This window comes from Piliocolobus tephrosceles, chromosome 7, assembly GCF_002776525.5.
Source record: "Piliocolobus tephrosceles isolate RC106 chromosome 7, ASM277652v3, whole genome shotgun sequence".
In the NCBI taxonomy this organism is placed as follows: domain Eukaryota; kingdom Metazoa; phylum Chordata; class Mammalia; order Primates; family Cercopithecidae; genus Piliocolobus; species Piliocolobus tephrosceles.
In genome coordinates, this window is record NC_045440.1 from 139,170,212 (window position 1) to 139,193,240 (window position 23,029).

At 41.2% G+C, this 23,029-nt stretch overlaps 1 protein-coding gene and 1 pseudogene across 2 annotated transcripts in view; one reads left to right on the top strand and one right to left on the bottom strand.

Moving 5' to 3' along the window:
- The window catches only part of KHDRBS3 (KH RNA binding domain containing, signal transduction associated 3), a 191,972-nt gene that overhangs the window by 167,829 nt on the left and 1,114 nt on the right, over positions 1–23,029 (top strand). Inside the window, exon 8 of one of the 2 annotated variants that reach the window (XM_023223514.2) lies at positions 21,595–21,653. The exons of the other annotated variant lie outside the window; for it this stretch is intronic. Coding sequence (XP_023079282.1) covers positions 21,595–21,653 — 59 coding nt within the window. The remainder of the gene's footprint in view (positions 1–21,594; positions 21,654–23,029) is intronic. 2 annotated transcript variants of the gene reach the window in all.
- Positions 2,690–3,479, bottom strand: LOC111550225 (annotated as a pseudogene).

Below are 23,029 nucleotides of genomic sequence, written 5' to 3' on the forward strand. Positions count from 1 at the left end.
AGATACCTTAGTATACCAGATGGAAGGATTGGCTGCAAAACCAAATGCAAGATTAACAAATAATCCAGAGAAATACTGTAACCTGGCTCATAACATGTTGATGGACCATTTCTAATGGTATGGGAAGAGCCAAGGAATCCAATACCGAAAGATTCCATGCCTTGACTCCCAGTGTAGTTGGACTTGGGGAATCAAAAACAGAAATACAAAAAAAAAAAATAGGCTTAAGGAACCCAACCTTGATCTTGGTCTTTCCCCAAAGTTGTTGTATATTTTTTGAACTTCTAAGCACATATTTCATTTGCGGCAGCCTTCCCAGCCTCCCTGTCACTTGGTAGCCAATCTCTGACTCCTTTTCTACTCTCCAGACATTCCCCGGAACCTCAGTCTGTGGTAACAGTTCTTCTTCTTACACGTCCCCAGTATTTCAACCTGGTTTCTCGATGTTAGGTTCCATGGAAATTCTAATAAGTAGTTTCAATACTTCATGCAAAGAATTGTCATTAAAATTACTCGTGATGTCTAGTGACAGTATCTATAATTGATAGTATTTTGTAAGTCATCCTTTGCCAGAAAAAAATAAGTGATAAGGATATGTTCCCTGTGTCTCTTCGTAAGAAATCTTAGTTTTCTTGTAGTGTTTCTGAGAAATTAATTGAAGTTTGAAATTAACTAACAAGCTACAGTAAAAATACTGAAGCTTGAGTCAGAAGACATGTCCGAATTTGAATCCTGACTGTCATTTATTGTATGACCTCGAGTGAGCCGCACAGTAAACCTTATGCTTAACTAATAAAGTGAGTAGGCAAATAAATGTTCACCTTCCTGAAAGTCAAATAAAATTATGAAGTGCAGAGTACTGAGCAAACAAAAGGAAACTGTTAGTTGTTGGTATTTTTTTAGGGTTGTGTCACCTAAGTTCCTTACTTTTTTTATTTTTATTTTTTACTCTTGAAATATAGAATTTGATTTAGAAACTGTTTAAAGTGAAAAAAACCTTGTCAAGAAAGACTAAGTGGAAAATGGGTTCCCAATAAAATGGAATTTTAGGGCAACAAAAGTCTAAAAGGCCACAAAAGAGAAATAACACCACCGTTGTTTGAACCATGGCTAGTTACTCGCATTTTTTGGCATTGTTGATCACTGAATCTGGGTTTCCTCTGAACTCCACACAGCACGCGCTACACAACAATTTTATCATACAACACTTGCTTTCTACACACATTTTCTGGCATTGTTGATCACTGAATCTGGATTTCCTCTGAACTCCACACAGCACGAACTACACAACAATTTTATCATACAACACTTGCTTTCTACACACATTTTAGGACGAGCTGCCACCAGAAACTAATCAATACAAATACATCAGGGGCTGAACAATCTCAGTAGTGGGTAAGACACATTTTCCAGAATCCTGCAAATGAGGGAGAGTTAAGGAATGAAATATTTTAAATATTAATAATTAATTTAGACACGATACTATATTTTCTGCAAAAGAAAATTCACATTTAGCCACACACCAATACATTTTATCTCCAAAGAAACTAGTGCACTGGCAGAGTATTCAGATTACTGTGGAGAGCCCTTGGACAGCAGATACCAAAAATACCCCAGCCTTGCAGATCCCAAAGTAACGATGGCTTTCACTGATCACTCCCTTTGCCAGAGGTCCAGAAAGAATTGCAGCATGGTCACCTGCCTGCCTGCTTCACTTCCAGCTCTAAGCAGCAAACTTCAAGGAGCCAAAGAGGAGTCCCCAGTGAGCAAGGGGAGCAGAGAAGAGAAACGTGGTCAATGTAAACCTAAAAGACAGTAAAATGGGATACAATCCCCATTCAAACCCCAGAGATGTGGGCAAGCCCCCAAGAGTAGTTGTTAGATTGAAAATCTGGGCGCACCTCACTTCCCCAAAACCATAATACATAGAAATTTTGGGGATAACTGGAAAAACAGAGAAATGCTTAATGAAAACCAAGCTCTTCAACTCGAACATCTCAGAGCTGAAACACATCCTCTATTATCCAGGAAACAATGCCTCTTGCTTTTTAGCAAGGACACAATTGACCAATGACACCAAATGACTTTACAGGACAACTTTTTAAATATTCATTTGAGACCAAAGCCTAGGCCTATGAGGCTTCAAGCAGCCCTATAAGACCTGTTATAGCAGGTTCCAAAGGTTCCAAGGTCTGGCCCTTCCTTCCCAAACACAGTGTCAAACACAGTATCTCCTGTCATGTTATATTTTATATTTTGAAACACGGAAGCATATTTTAAGTACTCTTAAGGCATTTATTTATTACAGCATTCTCTGATTTCACATTAGCTTAAAATTCAATTGAGCCTTTCCATTTCTCTACTGAGGTCGCCGCCTCAGCATATTACACAACACCTTCTCCAGTACTCAGTGTGACCCGCATCCGCACAGTGAGCCCCACGGTCAGTCTCTTTGTGTTCCAGGTGAACCAACTAGACGTTAGTACTGCTCTGCTACAAAGTGAAAGCTCCTAATTCAAACTTATTGGAAAAGGAGTGAAATATCTGCAAAGTTCATTCTAAGAAGAGGCACTTTTTGCTTATGAAAAGAAACCAGCGAGTCCTCTAAGGATAATAAAAGAGAGTATTTTACAGTTAAGCACATGGTTTGAAGTGAAGAATTCAGATGTTGTTCTGCTGGTCCAGGCTGTTAATACTCTTCTTGCTCCTCCTGTGGGCCTCCTTCATCAGATACCACAAAGCCTTCATCTGTGGCATACGGAATGTCTGCAATCCTCTGCAATACAGGGTCGTTTTCCCCCTCGTTCTCCTGACAAATCAATTCAATGTTCCATAGCTTTCCAAAGTAGAAATCCCTCCCTTTCTCCAAGTCTTCAACAGTAATTTTCAACACGTTGACTGCTGCATCAACTCAGCTGCCTGTCGTCCCTGTTGCGCACACCGGGGTTCTTTCACACCACGCCAGGGCCAGCCTTAGGAGCCACAGCAGTTCACTGTGTTGAGATGGGCCTCTGGGGAGCTGCACTGCTAGAACTGAGAGGTTTCTTGGGTTTATTCAGAGCTGGAGCAATGAGAGAGGGAGCCACTGCAATTTCTTGACCTTGTCTGGCAGCCACAGGGCCATAGTCTTTTTCCACCATGGTTTGCATCCAAAAACTTCTTGAACCGCTAAACAAATTCAAAATTTTCTTGAAACTTTCCTTTTACTAATTTGTCCGCAGGAATTATTTTGTCAACACCCATCCTCTTAAAACCTACTTGTAGTGTTTTGAAGTTCTGGATGTGCCCATGTTCTAGCTTGGCTTAGCATTTCACTGTCTTCAAGGCAATGGAGCCAGGGAACAGCATGTCCGTAAACTAACACCAGGCAGCCCCTGAGCACAACTCTTCAACTGCAGAGACTGATTGATGCAGACCAGCATGTCATGTCGCCCTAGGTTATCACTGGTCACTGACGTTGAGTACCCGTTCACTGCCATCTTTGACTCTCGACAGAACCCTGTCCACTGCCCGCACCCAGCTCCGGTTCCAGGTCCTTACTTTTTAGGCAACAATGAATGTTTGCTGAATAGATTGTATGACCACAAAAGTAAGAACTCTGGGGAAAATTAATCATTTAAAAAGGACTTCTGCTTTAATATCATTAACAACAACTGTCCTTCATATGAGCATATAACACATTATTTCATTTAAACTTTACAACAGTCTTACGAAAGATTTTTTTTAACTTTTACAGTCGAGAAATTGAATGAATTTTAAGCTGACAGAGAGTAAATGCTGAAGCCTAATTTCTGATACATGTTCGTTTGGCTTCAAAGCCTGGTTAACTATTCTATGGCATCATCTAAAATGATTACAGTAAGATGGAGAAACCTGCTTGAAAATGAAAACCTGAGTCTATAAAAGTAAATATGGCATTGCACAGACCTCGCACACGGACGTCAGCACATGCTCTGTGAGCTGCACGCCCAGGCACTGCTGAGGCTTCCCGGAACGGTGGACTTGGGTGTGTTGGAGGAGGAAAGAGGCACAGTGGGAACTGAGGCAGTTCTCATAAGGCAAACATTATTCTCCTCGTCTCCTTTTTCTTGGAATCTAAAAAAAATTCATAATTTTTTTTCAATTCTGTAGAACCATCTGCAACCTTTTAAGCAACTTTGTCGTAGGAAGAGTAGCAGGACATTGCTGTTTCTGTTAAAATAAGAAAATAAGGTTAGCTGTCTCTATATCAGAAAAATACAGGGATACTCACACACCTTATTTCCAAATGCATTGCTCTATCTTTTAGGGCTGGGTTAAACCATGAATTAATCATAAATTCAATCAAATTAGATGTTTTATTTTTCTCTGATGCAAGGATGTAATCAGCTGCAAGCTCATGTGACAGCTTTCTGTAGTTACTAAGAATCCAGGCTGCTTCTGCCCTTCTCTTCCACACTCCTTCACCCTGGCTTCTATCCCAAGGCTCTTCTCATTCACAGTGGCTGTTATACTTCCAGCTGCCAAGTTGAGGTTCAGTCAGGAAGCAGGGGGAAGAGTGGAAAGCCATGCCTCCTAGGTGCGTTGGTCCTTCTGTTAGGAAATTTCCTAGAAGCTTCACTCCATACATTTTGCTTCTATCTCATTGACTGCTTCATCTGCAAAAGGATTGGTATGTTATCACTGGTGCCCAATCCCTAGCATTATAAGGGATCTGTTGGTAAGAAAGAAGGTGAAGATGCATGTTAAACAGGCAACAATAAATGCCTCTTGGTTCTTCTAACATATAAATTAGGGATTTTTCTTTTAGATTTTTTCCTTTTACTGAGATATAATGTACATACAGCAAAGAGCATAAATTTTTATTTATCTGGAAAAAAAAATAGTTCAGTGCAAGTTAACATATGTATACACCCACGTAACCATGAGGAGAACTTTTCCAGCACCCCAGAAGTTTCTCTGGCTTTTTCTCTTAGATGTTGATTATCAGTTATCTTACCTCTCGTCATCTCCTTTTGATTCTGAATTACATGACTTTTTTTGAAAGTACCCAAACATATCTCATATTATTCTGAGAATGTACTGATTGACAGTTAAATTAGATGATAGTGAAAAGCAGGTGGTGTTGAAAAAAATCTACACTTGGCTTTCAGAGTAACTAGACTTCTATCCTGATTCCATGCATTTCTAGCCATGTGACTTAGACAGTGTCTAAACTTTATGGCTCTGATTAGCTGCTTTCTTATTACTAACCCAGAATGAATGCTGTTGTTCTGCTTAGAATGATTTTTTTCTTCATCTTTGTCTGGCTTTTCTCTTAGTTGTCAGTTGAGGCATTTCTTCTTTCAGGAATCCTTCCATGTCCCCCAAAACTGGTTCAGGTGTCCCACCTCCGTGTTCCGGCAGAACTCTGGGTTTCTCGGTGTCATCGTGTCCCATTTCCCTGTTGACACTTGTCTCACTTGTGCACTAGACTCAACATGGTTTATCACAAAGGCCGAATCTTGTTTGCTGCTGCATGCCAAGGCCCAGCACATAGTGGGTGCTCTGTGAATATCTGCTGAACAGATGTTGAATGAAAAAGATGGTCTCTGCACCTCCTAAATTCATACTAAGACTATTTCACAAAACACAGTAGACGTGGTGAGAGCTTGTTTTCTTAAATGGCAGAAAAGTGTTGTTTTTAAACCTCAATTTATGAAATAGACATAACAGCTTTATTGCAACTTTATTTTAAAGATGAAAGATAAATTTTGTAAAATACATGGCTTATGATAGGTATTTCGTAAGTGATATCTATTGTTAGTGTGATGTTAAATTTTATTTGCATGTCTTTGTGTCTCGTGTGACTGTGAACTCATTGTCTCCACATGCCCATCACCTAGCATCAGATAGTAGTAGTTGCAATAGGTCCATCTCTAAGTCAGTCTTGCCAGAAACTTCCAGGGCACACCCTTCCTTATTGCTTGCTCTGAGTAATCTATCTTCCTGAGTCTTCTTACACAGAAGGTGGTACTCAAGCTTTGTGGAGAATAAAATAAGAGAAAAAGGATTCTGAGTGTCTCATGAGAGATTAAGGTTAAACACAAAGCAAGAACTTTCTGGCAGACCTGTTCGAGGGTATTACTGTGACAGGTTATTCAGGTTTCATCCCTAGAAGTCTTTGAAAGTGGAGAGATAATCATTTCTCTCAGATGATTAAGACAGTTGAGCCTGAAGGCCAGTAGCTGGGCCACATGACCTCTGAAGGTTGATTTCTTCCCTTTGATTCAGCCAAGTACCAGTAAGTCCCTGCACTTTGTAGTGGAGATAAAGTTTAGAAGTATTTCACAGTAGAAAAGGGAAAGGACCAGCTGTAAAAGACAAAGTTCGTGTCTCCAATTCTCTGGCAAACCTGTGTTAGCATTTGAAATCCTTTTATTTGACAAAGTCATTGTTATATCTGAGTTTTTGCAAACTTAATTACAATAGGGTAAGGATAATAGTCACCATTTATTTTGTACTGACTAAATGGCATGCCAGTGACTAGTGTTTTGTGTAGGTGAACTCATTTAATTATTACTCATTCATTATCAGCCTGGCTATAAGACAGCTACAGCAGACACTTGTTGAGCAGAAAGTATAAGCCAGATTCCTTCATTCATTCATTCCTTCTATCAGTGTCTTTATTGAGCACCTTTTATGTCTGAAACACTTTAGAAGCTGGAACTCAAAAGATTTAGCTGCCTGCCCAATCTTACCCTGCTTCTAAGTGGAAGAAGAGGATTCAAAACTCAGCCTTTAATCCATTCTCTGGGCTCTTAATCATTACTGCATGCGAGGTCTCCCTAATAATAATGGACTTTGTTCATAAAATGCTTTCACATACAATCGTAGTTGATCCTATAGCAGCCAGTGAAATAGCTAGAATGTGAGATGGAGAGGCATTGGACTGAGGTGCAAAGAAATACTGAAGTTATCGATTGGGACATCTAGAATACTGTAGGACTGTTAGAACCCACGTTCTATGTCTGAGCTTGAATACTTCACCTGATAGGAAAGCAAATGCTCTAACACCAGTATACTCAGTAACTCCTGTCAGGCTTCTGACTATTTCATGGCAGCAGACTCCACCCAGATAGTAACTTCTGGAAGATTACGGAAAAGGCCAAGACAATGGGCAGAAACACCTCCGGAGGGGAAATATTCTGCTGCTGGACCCTGTTAGGAGATGGTTTATGATGGGAGCGAAGAGATGAGAGACAAGCCACCAGCATTTACAGCGACATGCCTGGGGACAGGGAGGGAGTAAGGAATGTCTGGTAGGAAGGCTAGAAAACCTCCTGGAAGAGAACCTGGAACAAGTAATTGCCTGTGGAGTCCCACCTGAGCTTTATGGAGCATCAGTGCCTGTGCTTTCCTGAGGAAGGAGCCCTTGGGTCTGGAATTCCTGTGGTGGTCTGGGTTTCCGCAGACTGACTCCCTGGGGATTATCTGGGTAGTGTAATATTGCTAATTCTGATAACATAAAACCTTGGTGTCAGAGAAATTAAGAAGAGCATTGTTGTAGTTACACAGACCTTTGTTCTAATCCTGGCTTCACCACTTACCAGCTGTGTGATTTTAAGTAAGTTTCTTAATTTACCAAACCTGCTTTTTTTTTCTGTTTTGTGAAATGGGGTAATATCTACCCGCAATGAGTTATAAAGTTTAATATATGTATGTATGTATGTATACAGATGTGTTGCTTAACAGTAGGGATACATTCTGAGAAATGCATCCTTAGGTAATTTCATCACTGGGGGAACATCATAGAGTGACTTACTACCCAGATGGGATAGCCTAATGCACACCTAGGCTGAATGATACAGCCTCTTGCTTCTAGGCTACAGACCTGGACACCATGTCATTGCACTGAATACTGTGGGCAGTGGCAACGGTGCTCAGTATCTGTGTATCTAAACCTATCTAAACTTAGAAAAGATACAGTAAAAATATGGTATACAAAAAGATGGAACACCTGTATAAGGCACTTACCATGAATGGAGCTTGAAGGACTGGAAGTTGTCGTGGGTGAGTCAGCGAGTGGGTGGTGAGTGACTGTGAAGGCCTGGGACATTGCTGTGCGCTATTGTAGACTTCATAGACATTGTATGCATAGGCTACACTGCATGTATTAAAAAGCGTTTTTCGGCTGGGTGCGGTGGCTCACGCCTGTAATCCCAGCACTTTGGGAGGCCAAGGCGGGCGGGCAGATTGCCTGAGGTCAGGAGTTCAAGACCAGTCTGGCCAACATGGTGAAACCCCATCTCTACTAAAAATACAAAAAAATTTGCCAAGCATGGTGGCGTGTACCTGTAATCTCAGCTATTCAGGAGGCTGAGGTAGGGGAATTGCTTGAACTGGGGAGGTGGAGGTTGCGGTGAGCCAAGATCGTGACACTGCACTCCAGCCTGGGCAACAGAGTGAGACTCCATCTCAAAAAAAAAAAAAAAAAAAGTATTTTTCTTCAATAATAAATGAACAGCTTACTATAATTTTTTTACTTTATAAACTTTAGTTTTTTAACTTTTTAACTCTTTTGTAACACTTAGCTTAAAACACAAATATATTGTACAACTGTGCAAAAATATATCCTTATTTCATAAGCTTTTCTGTTTTTAAACTAATTTTTTTTTAACTTTTTAAACGTTTTTGTTAAAAACTAAGACAGACACACACTACACAGTGTCAGGATCATCTACCTCCTTGTCTTCCACCTCCACATCTTGTGCCTCTGGAAGATCTTTAGGGACAGTAACATGCATGAAGCTGTCATCTCCTAGGATAAGAGTACCTTCTTCTGGTTACCTCCCGAAGGACCTGCCCGAGGCTGTTTTACAGATCAAGTAGAGATAGCTAGAACAGCCTCAGGCAGGTCCTTCAGGAGGTAACCAGAAGTGATATTTTTTTCTTTTTAATAAGTAGAAGGAATATACTCTAAAGTAACGATAAAAAGTGTAATATGGTAAATAGAAAACCGCTGGCATAGTCCTTTAACTTTATTTTCAAGTATGATGCAGTGTACATAATTGTATGTGCTAGACTTTTATATGACTGGCAGCACAATAGATTTGTTTACACCACTGTCACCAACACAAGTAATGCATTGCATTATGATGCTACCACGGCTACAGCGATAGAAATATTTCAGCTCCATTATAATCTGAAGGGACTGCCCTGATATATATGGTCTGGCATTGACTGAAACATCATTACGCGGTGCTTGTTTATGGATACACATGCGCACACACTTCTCTACAAAACCCAGTGCCAAAGTGTGAAAGAGTTGTCTCAACTCGCTGTCTTCACTTGATCTTCTTTCACTATCTCTGAACTTGACTTTTGATCCCCACCCTGCTACTGAAACAACTCTGTTCAGATCCTCAGTGACCTCCTCTGAGCACCTTTGCCACACTTGATGAGGGATCCGTCCTTCCTTTTGAAGAGTCTTAGGCCCTCCCCATCTCGGAGCCTCTGGGCTCCTCTCTCTCTGGCTGGGTGTTCTCCATCTCTTGCTAGACCCTCCTCTTCTTGCCCTCTGCATTCTGGAGTCAAGGGGACTCACTCCTTTGACCTCTTCTCCATTCGCTCTCTTCTCAGTGGTCTCACTGTCTCATGGTGTTAACAACCAGGAGCAATGATGATGAGTCCCAGATTTGTGTCTGCAGGTCAGACGTATCTTCTGATCCCTGGATTCTCTTTCCAGCAGCCTCCTCTCCAGAGGGGGGTCTCTCAAACCTAATGTGTCCCAAATCGAATTCCTGATCTCTCCATGCCCTGAAAGCTGTTGCTGCTATCCTCTTCCCTTTCTCTGTAAATGACAATTCTGGTTTTTTCTTGGGACCAAGAAAAATTTCCCATTTCACTCAACCAGGATTTTAAAAACACACATATAAGAAATGAAAGCCTCTCAGTGGCCTGCGTGACCCTACATGGTCCACCTGCCTTCTTACTGATTCTGTGGCCCTCTCCCTTGTCCTCTCTGCTCCATGTGCACTGCCTTCCTTTCTAGCCCTCAGCTGTACTAAGAATGTGTCCCCGAAGGACTTTGACATTTGATAGTCCCTCTGCCCACAGTACTGTGCCCCCAGATAATATCTGCATATCTCCTCCAATTCCTTCAAATCTCAGCTCAGAGGATAGATACCTTATTAGAGAGAGTTCTCTGACTACACCATAAAATAACAATCTTAGTTCAGTTCTTCCAATCTCTTAGCTGCTCTTCTTACTCTGAGTAGCACATCTGATCATGCGACATGTTGTTTATACATATATATAAATTGTTTGTTGTCTGTCTTTCCCACTAAAGACAGCTCCATGAAAGCAATGCATTTGTGTTGTTTCTTAAATGTTTTAAATAACTTGAATCCATGCATGAATGAATCAATGCATGCATGATATGATTGTCTCGTATTATTTGATTTCACGCATGGCTACTGCTGAAGTTGGTAAGTGGCAGAACCAGGACTCGGCCTGGTCTCACTGGAGCAGTTGCTGTCTCTCTGCACAGTGGGGTGTTCGTGCCCTCACCTCCCACTGCGTGGTATAGAGATACTTCACAACAAGGCTTTAGTGCTGTGCACCCAGTTTGCATACAAATGCAAGGGTAAAATGGATAACTTTCTTTTAGAGCAATGGCAAGACTTAGTAAGTCAGGTGAGTCTACTATCCTTGTAGAATGTATAGAAATATAAGCTCATTTTAATGCCACAATAAGGTTCAGATTTTAATAGTCTCTGTTTTACGAAATAGCGTCTCTGTTTTACGAAGTACTGTTAAATATTTAAATAAAACCAGTTTCATTGTTTTTTAAATTGCTAATTTATATGAGGAAAGGATCTGTTTTCTCAGCTATCATTTTAAAATTCTGTTTTGTCCTTGGGGGATACATTTTCAGTTATGATTTTTTTAAAGATTTTATTTTTACCACAGTCCTAGATTCACAGCAAAATTGAGAGGAAGGCAAGATTTCCCATGGACACCCTGCTTCTACCCTTGCACAACCTCCCCATTATCCACATCTGCCACCAAAGTGGTATGTTTGTTACAATCAGTGAACCTACACTGACACATGATCATCACCCAAAGTCCTTAGTTGACATTAGGGTTCACTGTTGGTGTTGTAGATTCTCTGGGTTAACACAAATGTATAATGTCGTGTGTCCACCATTAGAATATCACACAGAGTACTTTCACTGCCCTGGACATCCTCTGTGCTCTGCCCTGTCATTCCTCCCTCCCCTCAACCCCTGTCAGTTGCTGACTCAGTTACATGTGTATACACTTGATATCAACCCATTTCTTAAAATAGGATTCTATTGTAAACTGGGGTTTTTTGTTAACTCTTAATTAAATGGGGAGCAGGAATGATTCCTCAAATTATTTTAAGTCCTACTTCCCACTGTTTTTCCCAAATCACATTTTATAGCTTGAGAAACGTGGTGAAATTATTTTTTAAGTTTGCCCTTGTTTTCCCTCCCCTGTCAGCACTGTGATGGATGTTCTCCTGAGCAGTGAAATGTCCAACAGTCAGGTTCACAATATCAACTCTGAAAGCTCTATAATTTAGAAAGCCAGACCTTCAATTTTTGTAAGCTGATAGGATTGCTGAACCTTTCTCTTAGAGAGGGATTCTCTGATTAAACTATAAATTTGGTTTGGCATTTTCAATGGAAATTTATTTAAATATTCCAATTATTGGCAAGTGAATGTGATTTTTAATTCCTAAAGAAAATTATTTATTTGAAACTTAAGTTTGTTTCTCTTTTCTTACATGCTTGGCATTAGTAGATAAAACATGCTAGTTAGGAAACTGAAGCTATTCCCATGTTAAAACTGTAAGGATTTGAGAGTGATCTCTATGTTTGCATTGCTGATGTGACATCCTAGTTTCTCTTTTTGCTGTCTGCCCCGGAAGATGGAGCTTTGTAGTCATGGTATTATGTGAGATCTGAGACTAAGCATTTGTGACATCGGGCTCTGTCCTCTGGCTAACTAGTTAGTGAATACTTCCTCCCTCATTACTGCTGGACAAGGAGACAGTTTTCCAAATAAAAGAATCATTCTTCAGGCAAGCGTAATGCTCACTCTGCCGGCCTCCTAAAATTTACTGAAGCCATGTGTCTTAGGCCAGTGGTTCTGAAAGTTTTTGATCTCACAATCCCCGTATACTTCATACTCTTAAAAACTAGTGAAGTACATTGGCGTGGTGTGGGGAAAAAAATTACTGAGAGCCACAACATGCTTTAGTGTATGTGGTTTATATATATTAATATTTATTACATTAGAAATTAAAACAAACATTTAAAAATATTTATCAATCATTAAATGTGACAACCCATTGCTTGTAAATATAATCTATTTTTATGAAAAATCTCTATTTCCTTAAAAAAATGGTACAAATTGTGGCTTCTCATTTATGCTTCTGCGTTCCTTCTGATGTGATATGTTGTTGTGATTGAAGTAGTTGGAACAACAGATATGTAACTAAAAAGGGGAAAGTAGCCTTTTCAAATAATAGTCGATATTCTTCTTTGATAGTACATCAAAACTTGGCAGGTAGTAGGGTTTGTTTGTTTGTTTGTTTGTTTGCTTGTTTGTTTTTGAGACAGAGTCTCGCTCATTGTCCAGGCTGGAGTGCAATGGCGCGACCTCGGCTCACCACAACCTCTGCCACCCGGGTTCAAGTGATTCTCTTGCCTCAGCCTCCTGAGTAGCTGGGATTACAGGCGTGCACCACCATGCCTGGCTAATTTTGTATTTTTAGTAGAGATGGGGCTTCACCATGTTAGCCACACTGGTCTCCAACTCCCAACCTCAGGTGATCCACCTGCCTCGGTCTCCCAAAGTGCTGGGATTACAGGCGTGAGCCACCACGCCCAGCCCAGCAGGTAGTAGTTTCTTAAAGAATAGTTGTAATGTAGACTTTAAAACCATACCAGTAATCTTTTCATACTCTGTTACATTAAAATATCTTGGTCTGCCATACACTTGATGGGTTTTTTGGCATCATGCATGGATCATTTGAAAAATGTCACTTCGCTAAGTTATGCGTATCTTCACAGTGCTGTGATACATTTCATTAGGTGATATCAAAACAGTCATCACCACTGATCTCAACAGAGATAAGTATTGACTTTGCCATCAGTTTACAGTAGCAAATACTGGTTTTCCAAAATTGCAGTTTTTCCTGGAAAGCTTAAATTCTGTCATTGGTAACCAATACTGTTGGTTGTTTACTTAAGGTGACAGTTGAAAATGTGAACCAAATACCCAAGTCTGAGTAAGCCTAGTTCATTGCTGGGAGTTATTTCAGGTAACAATGATGTTTATGGAAAAGGCAGCTAGTTGACCTCACCGTGTAAGGAATGGCCTCAGGTGCTTTTCCTTGAGATCACCCTTGTACTTCAGTGTGCCCCAGAATTGCTTTCAAGAGCACTTTTCCCATCATCATACAGAAGTTAAGATGTGTCTTTAATAGTTGAGATTTAATAAAATTAGTAAACGCTTACTTCATCAAGGACATTCTTAAGTGAAAATGCCTTAAAGAAAAAGAATTCTCATGCAGCTTGGTGCCACCGCCTTGACTTTTGGTCAGCCAGCAACAATTTTACCCACCACATAAAAGTTCGGTACAGTGAAAAAGACAAGAACATCTTAGTGTTATTCTGAAAACATTCTGACTTGATGAAACCCTGAAAGAGTTCATGGGTCACACTTTAGAAACCTCTACCCTAGACTATTTTGAAAAGTAAGATGCAGTAATGCTGTGGGAGAGGTGGACTCATAATGGATCCAGCAGCAAGAGAAGAATAAAGCAAACTGTCTGAAACATTTGACACCTCATGCAGCCTTCCCATCAAGGGAATCATCCTCACATTGTAAGCCCCTTGAGGGCAGAAATAGCATCATTGCCTCTGGTCCCATGGACAGCCGTCTGTGCATGCCAGGGACGCCCACACAGACGGGCTGAGCTTCTGCCTCACTCGTCAGAACTGGCCCCGTCTGGCCTCGGAATTCTCAGGGTAAGAGGAACAGGCTAACAGTAATGTATTTACTCTGAACACATTTAACAAAACAAGACGAGAATGAAGTTACTGCCGTCTCTTTTCCCAGATTAAATGACAGTAACCATAGCAGTGGCATTGCCCCAGTGGGAGCACTAGTGAACAAAGACCAAGGAAAAGCCAAAATTCAGCAAAGTTGTGGTCAGGTGACTGGACTTTGTCTGTAACTCCTTTTTCCACCCAACTTACACAGCCTAATTCTGGAGCATATTATTCAATACCTTCCTGGGGAAATATTGTTAAATGTTGTAAAAGAACTATTGGATAAGTAAGGCTCTTATTGAAAGCAGACTGGAAATTTTTTAGTCATTTATCTTAAAGGAATTTCAAATCTTCAGTTATGTATGTAAATATTACTTTTCATTTATTTTGCTTTACTTATAAAAATTCCTAATGGTTAGTAGAAGAATTAAAGTCTCCTAAATAGAAAGGAAATACTAAACTAGGTCAGTCTAGAGCAATTACCTGGATTATGCATGAGTCTTTCCATTTTTCCTATCTCATAATAAGCATTTAGTAGGTGTTAGCTAAAGTCTTAAATTTTATCATAACAATTACAGATAAGATTTTCCTTAAAGGAATGGGGCAGAATAATCAAGAAAAATTTTTGCATTAAATTTAAATAGTGCAGAACTTAGTAACGTACCCTTCGCCCACCCCCCAGATTGTCACAGACATGACAACAAAACATTATTGTTACAGATGAGTCATTGAGACATGGACAAAGTTTGCAGTCCCAGTGTTTGTATGAGTCAGTCATGGATCTCTTTTGGAATGCTGCTACGTGCTAGGTGTCAGCACTGTCCAGAACAAATATGAATGAGGTGTCATTCCTGTCTTCTGTCTCAGTTTTCTTACCTGTAAAATTAAATAATATGTCTACCTCAAATAATATGTTTTGAGAATTAAAAGATTATCTAAGTGCATTGTAAACTAAAAAGAACTTTTAAAAAACAGTTGAATCAAGAAGATGGACTAAGTGCCTATACCTGGTCCACCCACCCTTCCTTTTTAAAATCCCATGAAGTGACAGAAACAAGTTTTGAAAGATTCCTGAGAAAGAGGAAGTAGATGAAACCAAACCTCTGAAAAAAACACAATCGGACAAAACCCCATTCGAGGGAAGGCTGCTGGAATGGTAGAGTGGCTTAGGGAAGATTTAACCAAACCACACCAATGGCTATAAAGGATAGAAAGAGGCTCAGGGTTTTCTCGTAACTGATTGAAGAGCTGCCTCTGAAACAGCAAGGCTGGTCTGCTCTGCCTCCCACTCCATGGTTCTGAGTGCAGGGTAATGGTCTTGGATCCCCCAGTAAAGCTGTGACAATGTGAGGGCAAACCTCAGGTAGTCCCACCCTCTGGAGGACCCAGGAGCCCCCAGAGACAAAGCATACCTTACTGGCACATCCCACTCAGTAGTATATTGTGTCCTTTTCCATAGCCACTGGAAGAAGCCTATTTTAAATAAGGGGGAGCTTTTACAGACAAGCGAACTGAGAACCTCAAAAGCAAAAACTAACACATATCTAAAATTTACAAAGCATTTAAGAAACGTCATGCTCAACAAACTAACAAACTGGAAAACTAACACCTTGAGTAAACAGCTCACAGAATAGAAGATGATTATAAAATAAGTGACTAAATCTTAGATGGATAGGAAGACATAGCGTTCAGTTATAGAGTTGGGAATTTAGAAGTTAGTAGATGGCTAGCCAGGTGCCGTGGCTCATGCCTGTAATCCCAGCACTTTGGGAGGCCCAGGCAGGCACATCACGAGGTCAGGAGATCAAGATCATCCTGGCCAACATGGTGAAACCCCTGTCTCTACTAAAAATACAAAAATTAGCTGGGCGTGGTGGCACGCGCCTGTAGTCCCAGCTACTCGGACGACTGAGGCAGGAGAATCGCTTGCACCCGGGAGGCGGAGGTTGCAGTGAGCCAAGAGCACGCCACTGCACTCCAGCCTGGAACAGAGTAAGACAGCGAGACTCCGTCTCGAAAAAAAAAAGAAGTAGCTAGTGAGGTAGGAAGCAAACCAGGAAGTATAACATCCTGGGAGCAAACTGAAGAAAGTTTATCAAGGAAGAGGTGTAGTGATCAGCTATATCAGGTAGTTACCGATCGGTCACATAACATGTAGATGAGCACTGACCATTGAATTTAGCAACTTGAAGTTCAATGGTTAACTTGATAAGGGATAAAAAGTTTAAGAGGAATAATGGTGATGATTGCAATGAAGTTGAAAGGCTAACTGGTATAATCCTAGAAACTAAAAGAGAGGAAATCACAGAGAGTGGGATATATGAAGTTGAAGACGGAAGTGATTGCTAATGGCAAGATCCTAGAGTGCGACGCGGAGGGGATGGCTAAAGGAGGCTGGGTCAGTGGACAAGAGGAGCCAGAAAGTTGAGAGGCCTTCGTGTTTGAAGGATCGTCTTCCCATGTGCTGACATCACCAGGACTCAGGACAGCGATGCTGTTTAGAGATTGAAAGCTGGGTGTTTGTTCAGAAGAGTGAAGCGTGATAGTCTGGAAATGGCAGAGGCATCTGTACCTTAGGGGAGGGAGGGGTTAGCCAAAAAAAGAAACATACTCTCCTTTCCTCTAGGCCCATTGTATTCAGCCATTTTTGCAGTTGCTGTGAAGACGTACCTGAGGCTGGGTAATTTGTAATGAAAAGAGTTTTAATTGGCTTACAGTTCTGCAGGCTGTACAGGGCCTCAGGGAGCTGTTACTCACGGCAGAAGGCCAAGTGAGAGTGGGAGCAGAGAAAGAACGGGTGGTGCCACAGGCTTTTCAACAACCACATCTTGTGAACTGAGCAAGAACTCAGTTACCACCAAGGGGATGGTGCTAAACCATTCATGAGGGGTCTGCCCCCATGATCCAGTCACCTCCCACCAAGCCCCACCTCCAACACCCTCCAACGCGGGGGATTCCATTTCCTCATGAGATTTGCAGGGGGACAAACATCAAACCACATCACCCAGGGACATCTCCGCTGTGGGAGTTAAAGAAAAAAGTGGAGAGGGTTGCTGGGGAAGAATTGTCATTAGAGGTAAATCAAGTTTTCATTGAGCAAGACACTTTCAAAGAAGAGATCGAGACTATATAAGGGATTCTTGCTAGTGATGGCCTAATGTGTTTCTTGCCCATTCTCATATTTGGCCTAATGTGTTTTCTTGCCTGTTATCAATATTAAAAGTTGTATCCATAAATGAAGATATTTTTAGTGTTTTTCTCCTTTGCCATATGTTGGGTTTTTAGTTTATCCTTGGGAAATAGGACACGTCTTTGGTTAATAGACATTTGAGGTAGACGAAATGAAATGCTGCGAAAGCAATTCAGACGGAACTGACAGGTACGAGAATGGGACCCAGCTGCTCCCAGCTCCTCGGCTTGATGACAGTCTTGCAATAAATAATCAGAAACTGGGTGAAATGATAGCAAGTGTCAGTTTTAAAGTTTTCGCTTGTCAAAACTAAGATTGTCTTATCACCAAACCGTTGCTGGACCTAATCATGCTACCTTTTACCTTCCGTGCACTGAAAAACATTCTCTACCCTCATTTTTATTATGCTGAACTATGTTATAGCACCTCACAGTAAATTTCCAGTCTATGCTTATGTTCATTACTGCTCACTTCATTTAATAAAGGAGGTTTAGTTTAGTCAGAAAGGAGTTGTTAACCCTTCTCTTTATTAGTCTCAGGAACTGTCATTTACAATTCCAAGTTAAACAATCGGGAACTGTCTCAGTCAAGGAAATCCCTTTCCGTGTTATGGTGAGGTTACTCATTTATCTGTGCAACAGAGATAAAATTCTCAAGAACATCAAGGTTGTATTTGTCTAAGGAACCATTATGATCTAACTTTTGACCCTTGGAAAAAAGACTGAGGTTCATTTAATTTAGTGCTGAGTTTCCAAGAAGCATTTGCCAATTTATTTTCAACAAAATGAGAAATTATGTTGACTACGGTGGGGCGAGATGCTGTGAAAGAGCCATGGAGGATGTCAGAGCTGCCAGGAGACCTGAGCAGCGTCTAGACCAGCCCCTGATTTGGCAGATGCACAGGAAGACCCCCACATAGAAGCCGCCCTCCCAGGGTGGCACCGCGGGTGGAGGCCCAGGCCTGGACTGACAGCTGACAGACATTTTTGTCAACAGCTTTAATTGAGTCTCAATTTCAATTCTCAAGAGAAATATTCTGTTAATACTTTAATAGCATTCTCATATTTAAAGCTATCATAAGTTAAGCAGGAAAGCAGTGTTTTTTTCTTTTGTTGTTAGTTTCTGCTGGTTTATTATCTTTTTGAATATAAAAATTGATCTGTTCTCTTCAGTTAGTCCTCCTCTTCTCACCATAACTGTATATTATTCTGTGAGGGAAAATTAGGACTACAGAAAGGAAACCAGAGAGAGACTAAGGCAGTCCCAGATCACTGTGATCATGTGGCAGCATGTTTCATGTGGGCCTGGCTTCTGTTTCTGAGCATGAGAAAGGATCATTAAAGCCCGGGGGAGGGCAAACAAGAGAAATTCTGGAAGAGCAAAAGGCCAAGTCAAAGTGAGAACCAATCCGATAAGGTGGCCACCTGTGGTGAGCAAAAGCCACCTGTAGCATTTGTGTTCAGCACATGGCAGTGGTAGTGTTCGGAGCTTTGAGTGTGGGTGCTGCCACTTACAAGTTATGTGACCCTGGGCAAATGGCTCAGCTTGGGCCTCAGCTGCCTCGTCTATAAAAGCATAGAGTTTTTTTAGATTAGGTGAGCTTGTGCGCATGAGAAGTTGTCAGTAGGGCAGTGGTGTGGCTCGCAATAGCTGCATTCCTCTCACACTCCTTTTCCTTCTAAATTGTTTTAGGAATGCCAGCCCTCAATTTGAAGACCATTTTTTTTAAACTCTATAGCTACACATACCTCTGTGGAAAAATTGCACATTGCTAGTTGGTATATTAGGTCAGCTGTAGTAGGGACTATCTGTAATGTGTTAAGCCAGCGGAGCTTAACACAGCACATTTCAGAGAGCTGATTTTATACAGAGAACTCAAATCAACCACCATGTTACACTGCATTTAATTAACTTGTAAGGGTATGATTAAGCCAGGATAACAAGGTGGGGCCTATGTTCTATGTGTAGAAGAAGTATTTTATCCTAAGGAATATTCCGGTCCAGGCATTTATCTTTTATTTATTTATTTATTTATTTTCTGTGATGCAGTTTCGTTCTGTCACCAGGCTGGAGTGCAGTGGCATGATCTCAGCTCACTGCAACCTCCGCCTCCTGGGTTCAAGCACTTCCCCTGCCTCAGCATCCTGAGTAGCTGGGACTACAGGCGCCACCACGCCCAGCTAATTTTTATACATATATATATATGTGTGTGTGTGTGTGTGTGTGTGTGTGTGTGTGTGTGTGTGTGTGTATATATATATATATAATTAGTAGAGACGGGGTTTCACCATGTTGGCCAGGATGGTCTCGATCTTCTGACTTCAGCCTGCCAAAGTGCTGGGATTACAGGCGTGAGCCACCGCACCTGGCCCGGTGCAGGCATTTTTCATCAATACTTACTATATTTGTTTGAACTGCTTGTAGACACCTACATTTTTCAACCTGTTTCCTGCCTCTGCTTTGCATATACTGTTTCTTCTGCCTGGAAGACCTTTGCTGCCATTGCCTCTGTCCATTCCTTCTCCACCTGTCTTCGCCTTCACTCTCCTGTTCCTTCAGAACACTGTGCAAGCACTCCATCCTCCAAGAAGCCATTCGTGACACACTGGAGTGATGGAGGTGCCCCTTCTCCGTATACCCACTTAACATATGTAACGTGAGGGTCTCCTCCAGGCCAGAAGGATGAGAACCAGGACATGCTGTCATGGGAAACCAACCTCACTCAGGGAGACTAGCAGGGTTCTCTTTGGAAGTGGCATTTAGGTTAAGGACTTGAGTTGGAAGTAGCCTGGAGAAGAGGAGAGAAGGGCCTTCTAAGAGCAGAAGGAGTAGCAAATGTAAAAACTCATGCCCACATTTTGAGATAAAAAGGAACATAGCTCCATTGCTTACACTTTTCTCATAGGAATGGCCATGCTGTGCTGTAGTCATTGAATGTGATGATTAGTCTCTGGTGTCATTTTCCTGAGAAAGAAGACGTTGGGAAAAACTCTGGGTGGATGTGACCAGAAGTCTGGCCTGTGTAGTCGAAGAGATTCAGCTATGCCATTCTCCATGCAATTTAGGCTGACTTCCTAGCTCTTCCGGTCTGCAGTGTCCTTATCTGTCAAATGGGTATGGCAGTTTTACTCTCTGAGGCTGGGGTGATATGGAATCTCAGCGACTGGTGTTCAGTTGGCATTCGCAGCATGCGTCTGTGCTCCTCACACTGTGACTTCCTGAGCTGTTAAACATCTGAGCTGGAGCATTTTCCGTTTTGATTAGAAACCTCTTTGTTGTATGAAATGGGGAGAATGGGGATGTTTCTTTCCATGACAGTCTAAGATAACAAATTCAGGATGGTTGTTTCCCTACAAAATGAAGTCAAGTGGGAAAGAGGAAAGCCTGAGAAGGTCCGTAGAAACTCTTTCTCAGATACACAGAATGGTTATGGCTTAGTAATCTAGACTTTTCACAAGTCTGCTCCTGTAAAAAATGATTCCTAGTTCAAATATATTGTATATCTGTAGGCTGTTTTGCATCATCTGCAAAATGGCAGTGATAACTCTTCCCTTTTGCTGTCAGTGATGGCCCTTTTCTCGTGCTCTCTCAAGGATGTTGTACATTGGAACATGGATTTGCCTATACTTTGGAAAGATCCTTGGCCTCGTGTAACCAGACTTGTGACAAGATTGCAGAGATCCATTTCTCTGCTCTCCTGTCCCGTGTGGCCATGGCTGCTGAGTCACCTTTCCTTTTCCTGGCAGTTTCTGGATGGTGATGCAGCAGTGCCGATGAAAGAAAACATTTCATCTGGGCATTTGTTTTTAATGTATTATAAGGTACAGCACCCACAATTCATACAGCACCAAGTTCTCTGGTAGACGAGGGTGTAAGAAGAAATAAAAGTCTTTGCCTTCTGTAAACATCCCATCTGTTGGAAAGGAAGTGTTTACCTCCTCCCCCACTCTCACAGTGCCTTGTACAGGCCCAGCCCTAGCTCTTGGCATACTGGGCTAGAATTGTGCAAACACATCCTCCCTCTCTGCAGACTCCCAGTCTTCCCAGGTCAGGTCCTGTCTTTGTATTCCTTCCTGCACTTTTAGGCACTTACCGTGTGTTGGGTGGCCAATTGTTGTGGTTAAAATATCAAAACATATTTTATTATGTATTAAAATTAGGGAACTAGACAAGGGGCCTTTGATAATCCTAAAATTAACACTTCCGCTTTAGAACTCTGTGATCTCGGTGGGACTTTCTCTGAATTTTCAGTCCTGCCCTTCTTTAGTTGTCTTTAAGTCTTACAGTACTTTATTGAATACTCTTGAAACTCGCAGCCAGATGATTTTGTCCTTTGTTTTGTTTTGTTCACTGCAGTGGTGCTGATTACTATGATTACGGACACGGACTCAGTGAGGAGACTTACGATTCCTACGGTGAGTGACTGGCCAGAGCATGCAAAGAGAGGGAGGAGAGATGGCCATAGAAAGACCTTAAAGATCTTAATGGGAAGAGAAATTTATAAGGACATTTGGACTCTGAAACAGCAGCTTCCTGTCAATTCGTTTGTGCATATCTAGCTATTTTTAGAGGCTCCTTTATTATTTAAATATTTAAAAGAGGACTAAAGACTTGCCGAAGATTGCACGAATCCAGATTCTGAACTTCAGTTTTATGTTTGGGTTGATTGTTGTGTGCTGGTTTTCTCACAGAGTAGCTTTTCAAACTGCAGACACTTGATAGCTGGGTCTTTTTGAAGTGTCTTTGTTTCTTGACAGTGAAGAGAAATGAAGCAATTGAGACTACAGCTCTAAAGTGATTCTCCCACCTTCATCTTTATATTTTAATTCATTTCCAATCTCAAACCCTCTGAAAAAAATTACACTGGGAGTCATTTCATAAAGGTTACAAAAGCACTGAACCAAGGAGGAGATACAGGGTCTGTAAGCTTTACAGGACGGCAGCTAAACCCTCTTAATTCAGTGGAGCTGGTAGAGATGCTGGGGACTTGATGTCCAAAGTCTCACTATGCAGAAGGATGACAGGTTTAATTAAAAGAATTGGCGGCAGCGACATAACAGTAGTAAGAAGAGCCTTTGCCGCAGGGCAAGGAGATCAGAGAACGTGAAGCTTCAATCAGTTGCAAAGCTCCGATGAATCCCTGGTACCTGGTGCAAGTGTATCAGGATTGTGGTTAAGGGATGTTAGGACATTTCTCTTAACAGAACTGAAAAACCATTTTCCGGTGTTAAACCTTTTGAAGTGCATTTTGTTGTATCACCTGCCCGAAGCTGTGATGATTGCACCTTGGATAATTTTTTTTTTTTTTTTTTTTGGTTATCCGTAACAAACACTTAAGAGAAATATGTTGGTTTGCTGAATGCAGGCTACTTAAATTGATGCAAGTTAGCTTGAGGGAGTGACGTTGATTGCATGTTTTGTATCAAAAGAAGAGGTCATTTTAAGCATTTTTCCTTCACAGCTTTTTAAATTGGTCTCTGTGGACACATGGCTTTTAAATTGCTGTATGTTGCAGCGGGGATGTTAACTGTTTGATGTCAAAGACTTAGAGATAACTCATTAAAAGTTATCTTCAGGCTGAACAGGTGTTTAATTTCAGGAGATAAAGGTGATAGAATGTCCTTGGTTGTTAATACCATTGTCCAGTACGGATTTAGCATTGTGATGAATGAAATATGACATTATGTCGTTAAATGTATTTCATATTCATGAAGTGTTATTGAGAAGTGAAGTTCAACCCAATGCAACCTTCCTTCAGTCTTTCCGTGAAAGCGCCTGTGAAAAGTGAGAT